Below are 13445 nucleotides of genomic sequence, written 5' to 3' on the forward strand. Positions count from 1 at the left end.
TCGTTACCTTGCCAAGGTACGAATAGAGGTACCCTGACCTGACTGCCCCCCTTATCCACCTGCCTTGAGTCCTTACCCCATGCACCTCGCACCCACGAAGAGAAAGTACCCCGGCCTCAGGTGACAGTGATGGATCCCAATCCTTCCAACATGTTGGATTGCGCCAACACCAACAGGTATAGGTGCAGATGCGGTTGCAGATTGCAGACACCCAACGACGCGCACTCACACCCTTTTTGCCTCTTACAGCCCACCTCAGTACCTACCTTACATAGTGTGTGTGTGTACGCAGTACGGAGTACGAATGCGCCTTTAAGCCTTGCAGCATTCGCTGAGCCCATTCCCATTCCCATCCATCATTCCATCCCGTCCCCCATCTTTCCTGGCTCAGGTCCTCCCCGCTTGGCCCCGTCGCAATCCACCAATACATCATACCTGGGCAGGCACCTCACCTCGCAATCCCACGTTTCTACCTATCTCCGTGCGCGCCCACCCCCATAACTCCAGCCGCAGACAATTACTACCTTGCCTACTGCTACCACTTACCTCACTACTCACACCACCACCACTACTACGGCTACATCCTCACAGCATCACCACCCGAGCGAGCTCACATACCCGACCGCTCGTATATCCTTCCCTTCATAGCATCGCATCGTCCTTTTCCCTCATTGCATTGTTTCTTCGTTCTTGCATGCGTAATCCGTAATCGATCCTAACCCCCGCGCTACCGCTCGAAAATGGCCAAGAAAGCGCGCCAGAGGGTCAGCTATGGTATGTCTGTCGTGTGCATCTTCTGTCCGTGCCGCTTTGCTCTGCTGTTGGTGCTCGTGTGCCCGCTGCGCTTCCGTCGCATGTTGGCTGAGGCCGGCGACCGCAACCCCGCACGTCCGCCGGGACGAGCACCTGAAGTCTTGACTTTGATCACGAGAGTCGGACCTGTCTGCAGCGTTCCCGAGAATGTCAATGGCCTCGCTTGCTAACCACACATGGTCAAACAGTCCTCGAGCTCCCAGCTGGTTCGCAAGGCGGCGGCCACAGGCTAGGCGTCAATGGCCTCGCCGTCGACAAGGACAATGGCATTCTGTAAGATCCCGCGATCCACGATGCAAACCGTTGCCCTCCTGCTACCACTTACTACAACTCCTCTTTGCGCCGCTACCCGCTGACACTGCTGCGCTTGCAAACAGATACTCGGGAGCCCGCGATGGCTACATTTGCGCATGGGACCTCAACCTCAACCTCCAGACCGGCGGCAGCGTACCACCCCCCGAGACCAAGACCAAGACCACCTTCCGCTCCCAGACCCAGGCGCACATGGCATGGATCAACGACATTGTCCTCGCTAACAACAACTCCGCCGTCGTCACCGCCTCCAACGACCTGACGGTCAAAGTCTGGCGCCCACACTCCGAGACGAACGATATTGCCGCGACCATTGGAGGACACGCCGACTATGTCAAGTGCGTTGCTACACCCCCTGGCGGCTCCGTCAACTGGGTCGCCTCGGGCGGCTTCGATCGCAAGATATACCTGTGGGACTTGAACGGAGGAGGCAAGACCCTCGAGATCGACACTCAGGGCGACGAGGTTGCGGAGAAGGGCTCCATTTATGCCTTGAGCGTCGGTCACAGCATCATGGCCAACGGTGGCCCCGAGTCGGTTGTGCGCTTATGGGATCCGCGTTCCGGCAAGAGAGTGACCAAGTTCGTCGGCCACACGGATAATGTACGCGGCGTCCTGCTCAACGAGGCCGGCGACAAGGTGCTTACGGCCAGTTCCGACCACACGATCAAGCTCTGGAGTGTCACAGCTGGACGCTGTATGTACACATTCACCATGCACGAAGATAGCGTCTGGTCGCTCTTCTCGGATGACCCTGAGCTGGGCACCTTTTACAGCAGTGACAGGTCTGGTTTCGTCGTGAAGACGGACGTCCGCGGCAACCTCGAAGACCTTGACGACGGAATCTCTGTTGCGGTCGCCCACGAGTCTCACTCGATCAGCAAGGTTGTGGCGGCAGGCGATTACATCTGGACGGCAACCAACACTTCGTCGATCAACCGGTGGTCCAATATCGACACAGGCCCCGACTTACAGCTTCCCGAGGCTTTCCAACGCCAGCGGGCTGCGTCCACAGCTTCGAGAACCAGACAGCCCTCGAGTCCTCCGCCTGCGAACCCCCCAAAGAAGGAAATCTCACCAAGATCCATCTTGCGCATCTCCAACACGGCAACATTCCCAGTACAAGCCGCTCCTAGCCCAGAATCTCCACCGGCAGTTGGGAATCATGTGCCACACGGGACCGAGCCTATCAACCAGAACCCGGAGGAGACCATTGAGGGCCAGTTTGGTTTGGTCAAGCACAGGCTCTTGAACGACAGGAGGAGAGTTCTGACGCTCGATACGGCCGGTGACGTTCTCATGTGGGATCTCATTAAGGTATGTTGGCTGCTTGTGTGGCTCGAGGATGAATCACTAACTCCCGCAGTGCAAACCAATCCAAAAGTTTGCAAAAAAGCACCTAGAAGACGTTGAGATTGAAGTCAACACCACAGAAGCTGTAGCTCCGTGGTGCTCTATCGACATCAGCTCCGGAAGTCTTACTGTAGTTCTGGAACCGTTCAATTGCTTCGATGCAGAGATGTATGCGGATGACCTGGAGTTGGAGGAGCCAGTAGAGTTCCGAGAGGACCAGAGAAGTAAGAGATTTGGGAGACTAAGAACGACCATATGCTAACCGACTCATAGTCAATCTCGGCAAATGGATCCTCCGCTACCTGTTTGCTGGCTTGATCGATGAGGAAATCAAACGCGATGAAGCGTACCGTGCCACGCTCAACGAAGCCGTCGAACGGAGGCTACAAGCAAGCCGCGCAAACCCTCCCTCGTCAATAGCGATTCCTACCGACAACGCGTGGGATGAGAGTTCGGGAATGACACCACGTGCGAATGGCTCTCATTACCCCATGACACCTGGCATGGCTATTGGTCTCGCTACACCGGGGGCTTCTGGCCGCCTTCACGACGTGCCAGAAGGAGCAGCCACTCCATCTAGTCCCCTTGACAACAAATCATCTCAGTTCAGCCGGCCGTCAACCGAGCGAGAAGACTATTTCACAAGTGCCATTGGGCCGATCGAAGGCGCTTCGAAGCCTACCGCAGCACCCGCAACGCCTGCCGAGCAAACGGCAGCTCCCGATGCCAAGACCCCAGCAGACGCAGGCAAAGACAAGGAGAAGGACAAGGAAAAGGACAAGGACAAGGATGCAACCAATGGAAAGTCGCCCAGCACAGCGTTCGGCAAGAAGTTCCGCATGGGTATGGGCATGTCTTTTGGTAGCAAGAAGAGTGGACGATCGGCGTCGACTACTGCGCCGGAGAAGCCAGCTGTGGTGGACGAGAAGGCTGAAGAATCCGAGGCATCATCAACCCACGAGAAGGAGGTTGATGACAGTTTCCTGGGCGCCATCCAGAAGATTCGCAATGATTACGACAAGTCATTGACTGAGAATCCCGAGAAGCTCATCGAGACAAAGGTTACGCCAAGCTTGGCAAACGACACACCAGTGCTCAAACTGCCTCCTGGTACAAAGGTTGTCCTTCAAGAAGAGACGACTGGTGGAAGTGCCAACATCTATCAGGGTACTGTTGAGACAGTCGGCCAGGGGGCGGATATCATTGAGCAATGCGGCCCCATGTGGTTGGGCGAGGTGCTGCTCCAGAATCAGATCCCTATCAAGGAGCCTGTTAAGGTCTCATTCGTCCTTCAGCCATGGCAGAACAGCTTGCCTGACATTGCAACAACGGATGGCAACAATCGCCTAAACGCCAATAGGATGCTACGCGTTAAGAAGATTTTGGCCTACGTTGCGGAACGCATCGATCCCCAGCCAGAGAACCCAGAACCGGATGCTCTCCTGCCTCATGAGTACTTGGAGCTGTATTGCAACGAACAGGTAAGTGCCCCATGCATGCGCCCTGCTCGATCTCTGCTAACCTGGCTTAGTTACTACCCATCACAATGACCCTTGCAACCCTACGAGCTCACATCTGGAAGGGTGGCAATGATGTTCAGCTTCACTACAAGGCAAATGGGCGCAAGGAAATCAAGGAGATTAAGGAGGCTCCCAAGGCGGAACCCGAGCCTGCAGCGGTAGCACCGTCAGCAGCGGAATCTGACCCTGCACCGTCGACAGGCACCGCAACGCCTCCAACGACAGGATAGTCTCTGTCTCGAGTGGCAGGGTGGTGGCAAGGGAGACCACATTTCCAAGTGAGCTTGCAAAGGATGCAGCTGCCGCAAAGCTTCAAAACCATGAGTGTGGTAAAGAAAGCCGACCAAGAGCAGTACATGCAACGTGCGCCATCTGAACTCACTCCGCCACGATCATGGGGGACATCTACGGCTGCCTCGGCTTCGCGATAGTCTCGAGTGGTGGACAGGGTGCGGCCGACCAGGGAGTGCCACTGGCATAGAGATGGCACATGGACCACAAAGTACAAGTGGGCATTTTCGTCACGAGAGTTGCATATTGCTGTACGACGTGAGTCAAATGGCCATGGCCTGTGATGTCTAGTCAGTACGGGTATAATGGCGTTTTTCAGTAATGTACATAGCGGAAAAGTTGTCAAGTCGCAGGCAGCCCTTCTGGCTGCGTGCTCGAAGCGTATGTTTATACAGCAGGAGGGCAAGTTGAGGGCCCCCAAATACAGAAATTCTATTTCCCTTTTCGCATGGCCGGTTTCGCCGTCTACCCAGCGCATTACACGTCGCGCGCCTCTATGCTTGTTTGCGCACAACCACGTCCCATCACACACCCAGAAACTCTTGGAAAGATATTATTATATCACGGCGCCAGTCAAGGTGTTTGACGCAAACTGATAACTGCCGAGGAAGATGGACCCCCCGATGCTGATCCACATGACCCTCGGCCCGATACCCGCAAAGAAGGGCCGGATCCCGTGCTCCTTGTAAATCGTCCTCAGGATATCGCCAATCTTTTCCTTCTGCTGGCTCAGCATCACCCTCGTCTTGAGCACGTCGAGCGGGGTCGTGATCCCGGCCGCCGCGGCGCCGGCCACGCTGCCGTACAGCGCGCTCTCGACGGCGCTGACCTCGTACTGCGTTTGTCGGCGGGTGTTTGCCCCCGTGGCCGGGTCGATGTCGAGCTTGTAGTTCTTGGCCTGTTTGCGCTCGCGGCCCCAGCGCTTGAGGCGTTCCCAGAGGGGGAACTGGATTATGGTGAAGGGGACTTCGCGGAGGACGGTGATGGACCAGCCGCGGTAGAGTTCGCGCCAGACGGCGGAGAGGCCGTTGCGTCCGGTCGGGGAGGAGTATTGGGAGAGGATGGAGCGGAAGGCGAGGAGGGAGGAGCCGCCGTGCTGGCCTGCTTGGGCGCGCTGTTTTACGACTTCGGTGGGGACGCGGATTGCGCAGGCGGCGATTTCGCCTAGGGAGGCGGCGAGCATGTGGGTTGCTGGGTCGATCCAGGCTGGTTTGGTCGCCGACGCTTCCCCTGTTGGTGATGATGATCCTGAGAGCGCGAGGAGGCGGGAGTGTATGAAGGATTTGGAACCCTCGTAGGTGCAGAAGAAGAAGGCGGCGCCGGGGGCCGAGCCGACGACGGCGGAGCCGATGCCGCGGTAGATTCCGGTGAAGCCGCCTGAGGGGAAGAAGCCGGCCGAGGACTGGAGGCGGGTTTTGAGGGTGTCGAGGGGGAAGAGGGTTAGGTCTACTGTCGTGCCTGCTATTCCGCCTGCTAGGAGGGATGTTGTGAAGGAGGGGGGTTGGTTTGTGGTGGACATGGTTGCGGTTTTGGTGGGTTGTGGGAGGTGGTTTATGTGAGGAGGTAGATCCGTAGAGAGTCTTGCTTCTTCTTTTCTCTCTTAATGCCTTCGATGAGGTATGGCTCGGGTGGTGGTGGTAGCTTCGTGGAGTTCGAGATGTTTGTGTCGCGTGCTCGGGATTGCGCCGAGGATTAGGAAGTTGACGGATGTAAACCGAAGGCAACCGAGCAAAGGTCAATTGAGTTGGATATGCAACAGAATGAAAGGCCGAGAGGGAAGAGGGCCGAATGCTATGGACAACGGCGAGTGCATCCGCGCAAATGAAGAGGGAGAGAACACTTGGAGTGAATGACGGAGGAGATGAGATTGGTAGGTATCGTGAGGTATTAGCTATCGGAGCTCAGTCGGTCCCTGTACGTAACGCGACAGAAAAAAAAAATGGGCAGGGGTCTTTGCGCTAGAGCTCCGACTCTCCGAGGTCTGCAATGCTCTCGCCGCTCGGTGAGGTGGGTTATCAGCGAGCGCGGGGCCCGGGGGAGCTCCTTACCTTATCCTTATCGTTGCTCCCTGACACAACCAGCTTGGGAAATCTTTCCTCCGAAGAGCCCGAGCTCACATGTTCCGGTACATAGTGGGGGACTTGCTCGGGTGAAAGCTCCATTTCTCTTATCCCATCGTCACGTTGGAGACTGTCAACCGTTGATTCGTCAATTGCAACATCCTGGAAACCGAAACCCACGATAGCTTCATCGGACTCGAAACACAGCACAGAACAAAACCACAACAGCATAGAGGCGATGGAATGGCCCTCACCAACCCCCCGATCGCGACCGCAGCGGCGACCGCAACAGCAGCGGCGGCGGCGGCAGCCCGCCACCTCATCCTCCACCCGGTCCCGAAACCCATAACCTTTCTCGAATTCTTCGACGCCCTCCGCGCCGCCACCCCGCCGCGCTTCCCCCACGCCCGCACCGCCCAGCCGCGCCGCATCGGCCTCGCCGTGTCAGGCGGCGTCGACTCCATGGCCCTCGCCTACCTCTTTAACCAGCTGCGCGAGATCAACCCCCTCATGCGCGTCGTCGATAACCCGCTGGCAAAAATATCAGCCTACGTCATTGACCATGGCCTGCGCGAGGGGTCCCGCGAGGAGGCTCTGGCCGTGGTGAAGGAGTTGCGGAATTTCAAGCATATCCGGCCGCAGTGGGACACGGTGAATTGGAAGGCTGAGGGTGTCACGGGCGATCCGAATCTGTTGCCTAACGTCGAGAGCCTCGCGAGGAGGGTGCGGTACAGGCGGTTGGGCACGCTGTGTCTTGCGATGCACGTTGAGAGTATCTTTCTTGCGCATCATCAGGACGATCAGTACGAGACCGTGCTGATGAGGCTCCTCGCCGGCCACGGCAGCCGCGGGCTAAGAGGGATGCTTAAGGCCGGGAATATCCCAGAGTGCTACGACATGCATGGCGTCTACGAGAGCGGGCACGTCGACGACCAGATGATGCGCATGCCGCAGATAAGCTTCCGCCCGCCGAAACGGGATTGGAGGCACATGCGGCGACAGCTCGTCTCGGAGCTGGATCTGGAGCTCTACGGCGCCGAGCTGAGAGCGGGTCTGCAGACGGGATGGCATGAGGGCCCTTATGTCGGCGGTGAAGACGACAGCTCTGGGAGCGACTGGCTCTTCTCCGCTGCGAGTTCAGCGTCCGCGAAAGCGAGGGCCGCGGCGGCGGCGCGGAACATGACGAGGATACGCACCGAGGATGCCGGGGTGATGATCTATCGCCCGCTGCTCGAGTTCAGCAAGGACCGGCTGATTGCGACGTGCGAGGCGAATAACGTGCGCTGGTTCGAGGACGCTACCAATAAAGACGTGACGCTGACGACGAGGAACGCGGTGCGGCACATGGTGCGGAATCACCGTCTGCCCGTGGCGCTGCGCAAGGAGAACGTGCTGAGGATGTCGGCGCGGTGTGGGGCGAAGCTGAGGGGTCTGGAGCAGGAGGCTGAGCGATGGATCAAGAGGCAGGCAGTGGCAGAGTTTGAGCCGAATGTCGGAACGCTTGTCGTTCGGCTTCCTGAGCTAGGTGTCTTGGGACCCGGTCCCGGACTCGGGCGCGAGAGGGGCAGGAAGTCGGCGAACGACGGCGTAAGGAGGGAGCTCCGGCTCGCGCATCGGAGGGCCGTCGCGGGGTACGTCGTAAAGAGACTCGTGGCCTTCGTCTCGCCCGACCGGACCCCGCCTCAGCACACATCCCTCCAAAACATCGTCGCCAAACTCTTTCCCACCCTTGTGGAAGGCTCTCTCTCGATTTCAACACCTCCATCGGTACCAAGAGCCTTCAACCAAGCCTCCATCCTCTTCCTCCCCCTCGCCCCCTCGAAATGGTACCTCGTCCGCGAACCCTACCCCTCCTTGCACCCGCTCCCGCAAACGACATTCACGACGACCTCCAACATCAGCGACAAGCACCGTCACCCGACCTTCCCGCCCACGCAGTGGGAGTCGCCCGAGGACGCAGAATACATGTCGCGCGAGCGGCTCGCTACGCTAGACCGCCTGCCGCTCCCGCAGCCGCGGTTCCGCGAGACGAGGAGGTGGTACGCCTGGCGGCGCTTCAAGCTCTGGGACGGGCGGTTTTGGATCCGGGTGAGGGGGCGGGTCAAGGCGTATTTCCGGATCGCGCCGTTTGCGCCCATTCACGGCAAGGCTTTTCGGGAGGGTCTTGGGGGTGGTGCGGATGAGACTGCTGCTGCTGCTGCTGCTGCTGACGGCGTAGAAGAGGGGGAGAAGCTGGAGAGCAAAGAAGACGAGGAGGGAGTGATTCGCGCCGCGCCTGGACTCGGCATCACGGGCGGTCGTGGCGGTAGCATCGGCACCACTGTGAGCGCTGCCGACCGCAGGGCAGAGTTCGAGGGCATACTGAAGCGGTTCGCGCCGGGTAAAGTGCGGTATACGCTCCCCGCGCTGTACGCCGTCAACCGCGACGAGAAGACGGGCGAGGAGGTGCTGAGGATGCTTGCCCTGCCGACGTTGGGCGTCGGGTTGCCTGGCCTCGAGAGGTGGGTTCAGTATGAGGTACGGTACCGCAAGGTCGATATGGGCTTGTTTGAGCGCGAGACGATGGGTGGTGGGGGTCGTATACGACAGGGACGGAGCGGTGGTGGGAGTGGCAGTGGAAGTGGTGGTAGAAGCCAGAGCAGCAGCGGCGCCTCCATTGGCGGCGCTGTGTTAAGGAGGCATGTTTTGGCGGATAGCACGGTGGAGGAGAGAGTGTGGAAGCGGATTAGCGGAATGAGAAGGAAGAAGAGGATGACGACGGCGGCGATGCGGAAGAAGCAGGCTGAGGACAAGGAGACGAGAGCGAGTGTTGGTTTGAGGTCTGCATGACGAGCTTGAGATACCCCCCTTATTTACTTACATTTACCTACAGTCACCTATGAAGTCGTGATGTATGAGGAAGGATGAAACCCAGTCACTGTGAGAGCGAAGATGGATGAAGAGTGTCAGTGAAGTTTGATTGCTCTTATTGATATTTCAAGTATGAGAAAGGAAATAAAATGCTCGAGGTTTGTTGATTTCGCCTCGTCGGTATTGGCCAAGAATATTGCTCAGTTCACCTTTGCTGAGCTTCCTCATCCATGAAAACGCCGTTGAAATCCATTCCATCCATCCATCCATCGTAACGACAGGTATTAAGGTATATATGCCCTTTTCCTTCCCTCTCTTTTTGCTCTTATAGCATAGCAAGACCACGCAGACTTGCGCAATCATTTCGTCCACGTATTTCCCGCATACATGGTGACGACATCTATCCCAACCCCCTTTCTATACCTCGGAAGAAACAAGCCTGTTTTGGCTTACTTCTCCTCCCCGATGATGAGAACCTCGTCGCCAGACACACTCCCCAACGAAACCTGACAGTTCCACGCCTGGCCCTTGTGAGCGTGCACGGCCTTGGGCCACTTTGTCCGGCTGTCAATCTTTACGTCTTTACCGAGAATGTTGATCTTGCCGCTGATGCTCTCGGCCTCGACGGTGCCTTCCCAGGAGGCAGGGTACTTGAGCTCCATGCTCCCGCTGACGGACCCGTGCGAGGACTTGAGGTGGCGCATGGGGGGTTGATCCTTGATCGAGACGGCGCGCTCCTGCTTAGAAGATGCAGTGATGGCATCGCCCAACGGGTGACGACGAACCTCGCGCCAGGCGTCGTCCAAGTGTCGACCGCCAGGCAGCGGGATGCGCTTCCACGGTCCGGCGCCGATGGGCGTGAACGGCACGCCCGGCATACGCGGGATCTTATCCGGGATAGGAAGTGGGTTCGTCGGTATGTCCACGGGCTCATCCGGGTTCGCGCGCGGCTTCTCGCCCTCGTACGCGCCCTCAGTGCCGAGGATCTCGACCCAGATGGGCTCGAGGATCTTCACGGCCGTGTTGCCGGATTTCGTCTTTGTGTGCAGCTCGGGCTCCGCGACGGCCTGGAGGAGGCTGACGTTGTAGACGGGGAGGAACTCGGCGGCGATGTCGCCGCTGATGCTCTCGGCGACGGCGGCGGACGAGAAGGCGACCCAGGCCTTGATGGAGCCGGATTTGGTGTCGATGGAGGTGATGTAGTCGCGCGGCGGGACGACGGTGTCGGGTTTGCTGCTCTCCGCGGCGGCGGCGAGGGGTTCTTTTACGGTGATGTCGCCCGAGATGGTGGCGACTTCGAGGACGGCCGGGCGGGGCCGGGAGTCGAGGACTTGTTGGGGCGAGACGTTTGCGATGATGTCGCCCGATTCGGAGTTGATTTTCAGGGAGTCGTAGAGGGGCCAGGAGCCGATGATGTCGCCCGAGATGGTCTTGACGAGGATGTCGCGGGAGTTGAGGTGGTATGTGGAGGGGACCTCGACGGGGGAGTGGACGTCGCCGGACATTGTGCCGATCTCGAGGCCGTCTGCGAGGTTGACGGAGAGGTCGTCGACGACGCGGACGTCGAGGTTCATGGCCATGAGGAGGATGTGGCGGAGGGAGGCGCCCTCGGGGACCCAGACGGTCGCGCGGACGGTCATGCAGGGCCGGCGGGACTGGGTCCATTCGATGCGCTGCGGGGTGCGGATGATGAGCTGCTGCTCCGAGTTCCACTCGACGGAGACGTCCAGGGCCGGGTCGTTGGAGACGACCTCGAGCTCGATTGAGGGACCGGGGCGGCCGGCCTGCTGGCGGCGGATCACAAAGTCGCCCGAGACCTGGGGCTGGTAGCCGCGGGAGGGGGAGTTGTTCTCGACGGCCTGGAGAACGCTGATGTCCTTGTCGGCGGCGAAGGTGAGGTCGAAGAACTTGGGCTCGAAGCGGTGCTCGGTTTGGAGGCATGTGCTCGATGGACGCCAAGGGACGGCTTCGCCAGGCTCGGCGGGTTTGGAGGGGTCACTTGGCACGGGAGATCCGTCTTTGATGGGCAGTCCAGTGACGGGGTCATATTGCTGGGGAGGCTCCTTGGCAGGAGACTTTTCAGATGGCTACGGGTTGTTAGTTAGCTTCATGTAAAGATAGTAGTAGGTGCAGATGTAGATGGGAGTTGCGACGCACCGCATTGATCACAGTCGAGGCCAACATGCTAAGGAATCCCGTCAAGGTGAAGAAGACCAAGGCGGCAAGCAGCACCATCTTCAGCGTCCGCCTCGAGGCCCAAGGGAACTTCTTAAGAGCTCTGTCCTTCCACGATGGCGGAGGTCTAGGGTCATGGTCGTCGTCATTGTCATCATAGGGCACGTCGCCCATGCTCTCGGGGTCGCGGCCAAGCAGGCGCCTCTCTTCTTCAGGTGCGCCCATATTGATGTTGTTGTTGTTGGCTGTCCTCGAGATGGTGTTGAAGGTCTGATAGTTTCTAAACTCTGTGGGTGATGACGAGAGCGGGGACGTGGGCGATGGCGTGTAGGCGGGTGGTGCCTCGCTAGGGATGCGAAACAAAGAGGCCGGGTTGTTGGAGGAGTATCTCGAGTGAGTCTGGGGCGTGCGCAGTGGAGCGTCTGTGGAGGGCGAGTAAGGCGTATAAGACGATGAGCTCTGGGCGGCGTGGGAATGGGAGTGGACGTTGGAGGTGTAGGTTGTATGTGATGGCGTCGCCTCGCTGTCTGCGGCGGTAGAAGAGGCCCCGTCGTCATAAAAATCGTCGATGGCCGAGACGGATGACGAGGTCCTCCTGTGTGTTGAGGAATAGTGACGTGATTGTGCTTCTACGTTGTCGTCGTCGTTGTTGGGGTGGTGTTGATGGAAGGATGTGTTCAACCTTGTCTCTTCCTTGGCTTCGCGGTCCTTCTTTGACGACGAGGAGCCTTGCTCTTGTTGCTCGCGCTGCAGCAGTGAAGGGTCTTGGACGAGAACGTTGGGCACATGCGGCACGGCGGCGGACGTGGGGAACGTCGTCGCGTCAGTGACGTTGTCCTCGCTGTTGTGGAAATGAGACTCTTGCTGCTGCGGAGGGTATATTCCCCCGGCTGACAATGAAGTGCTGCTTTGGAAGTAGCCGTCTGTGGGCGAGAGGTGGGCGTCGAGGCTGTCGTCCGGGACTTCGTCAAAGTCGGAGTCGTCGGCGGAGTACAGGTTGTCGGAATACGGGGCCGGCATGGCGGCGGCTTGTTACTATTTCAGTCCCTTTGATCCCTTCTTTCTTGTCTTCTGACAGAGTCCCCTTGGGGCCCTTGGGGGATTGTCTGTGCTCTGTAGGATACAACCGTTTTGGAGTAGGTATAACGTTTTGTTCCCTTCGTTTGGTGGTTCTGTTTCTTAATGCCGGGTCACCTAATGTTTGAGCTTTGCCCCTTGGGACAGGGCACTCTGAGTCTCTGACGGGGTAGACGGTGGCAGTCTGGCACGCCAAACAGTGACAGCAAGTGACAGCGACTGAATCGTGAAGGGGACTTGGCTGATACGCGCAGTGTCGAAGGCAACGGGTAGAACGGACGCCAAGAAACGGAGTCAAACAGTTTCGGCGACGGGGCTCTCGTTTGCTTCAGAGCTTCAGCACCCCTCTGTGACCGTGAGTAATGCCGTTGCTGTTGGCTGACTGATCAAACAATGTATGAGTGAAGTATCTCTCTCGCGTGTCAGTAGATGATTGCACCTTGTCAATGACAACAGAAGGGACACGCGCGCCGACGTAAGATGGGTGATAATAGGAAGGAGGACACAAGTCGGGGCCACGAAGAAGTGCGCGTTCACGCTCGATTGAGGTAAGCCGGAGGGGGTACGATGGGAGAATAGAGGGGAAAGTTACGAATACCGCAGACGAGGGACGAAGAAGAGAGAGTGGGAGAGATGGAGTTGAATGGGATTGACAGGAATGGCTTCACAGAAAGAGGCTAGTAGGAGTTGAGTCGGAGCCGAGATTGAGACAACCTCGCAGATACTCAGAGACAAAGTGAGAGAGAGGGAACCCCCAACCACCTACGGATACACGAACGAACTGCAATCAGAATCCACAAGACCGAACCCGGTCGGGTCGCCGAAGACGCAAGACAAGCGTGAACAAGGCAGACGCCGCTGCCCGTACGCCGTCCCCGGCGGGCCTGCACCCGATACGGTGGAAGGATTCACTCGACATCGTGAAAGAGGGGGGGCAGACTCGTAAGCTTGCAGATCAGGGCAACGATATGAGACCAAGTACCGGCACCGCGGA

The 13445-nt window shown here is 58.3% G+C and overlaps 4 protein-coding genes across 4 annotated transcripts; 2 read left to right on the plus strand and 2 right to left on the minus strand.

Annotated features, from left to right (window-relative positions):
* Positions 1–740: 740 nt before the first annotated feature.
* CCOS01_10933 (WD domain-containing protein) lies at positions 741–4228 on the plus strand (the record flags this gene model as incomplete). Its single annotated transcript, XM_060459086.1, has 6 exons — positions 741–774; positions 1002–1086; positions 1191–2442; positions 2492–2702; positions 2752–3959; positions 4010–4228. 6 exons carry the CDS (start codon positions 741–743, stop codon positions 4226–4228), a joined length of 3009 nt encoding a protein of 1002 aa, XP_060310888.1.
* Positions 4229–4845: 617 nt separating this feature from the next.
* On the minus strand, positions 4846–5808 carry CCOS01_10934 (uncharacterized protein; the record flags this gene model as incomplete). Its single annotated transcript, XM_060459087.1, has 1 exon — positions 4846–5808. One exon carries the CDS (start codon positions 5806–5808, stop codon positions 4846–4848), a length of 963 nt encoding a protein of 320 aa, XP_060310889.1.
* A 784-nt stretch (positions 5809–6592) lies between these two features.
* Positions 6593–9178, plus strand: CCOS01_10935 (PP-loop family protein; the record flags this gene model as incomplete). The annotated part of the gene is made up of 1 exon (XM_060459088.1): positions 6593–9178. The coding sequence occupies one exon, from the start codon at positions 6593–6595 to the stop codon at positions 9176–9178; it is 2586 nt and encodes an 861-aa protein (XP_060310890.1).
* Positions 9179–9648: 470 nt separating this feature from the next.
* Positions 9649–12394, minus strand: CCOS01_10936 (uncharacterized protein; the record flags this gene model as incomplete). The annotated part of the gene is made up of 2 exons (XM_060459089.1): positions 9649–11286; positions 11357–12394. The coding sequence occupies 2 exons, from the start codon at positions 12392–12394 to the stop codon at positions 9649–9651; spliced, it is 2676 nt and encodes an 891-aa protein (XP_060310891.1).
* Positions 12395–13445: the final 1051 nt, after the last annotated feature.

The sequence above is a fragment of the Colletotrichum costaricense genome (assembly GCF_030867565.1).
Source record: "Colletotrichum costaricense strain IMI 309622 chromosome Unknown Scaffold_11.1, whole genome shotgun sequence".
Taxonomy (NCBI): Eukaryota; Fungi; Ascomycota; class Sordariomycetes; order Glomerellales; family Glomerellaceae; genus Colletotrichum; species Colletotrichum costaricense.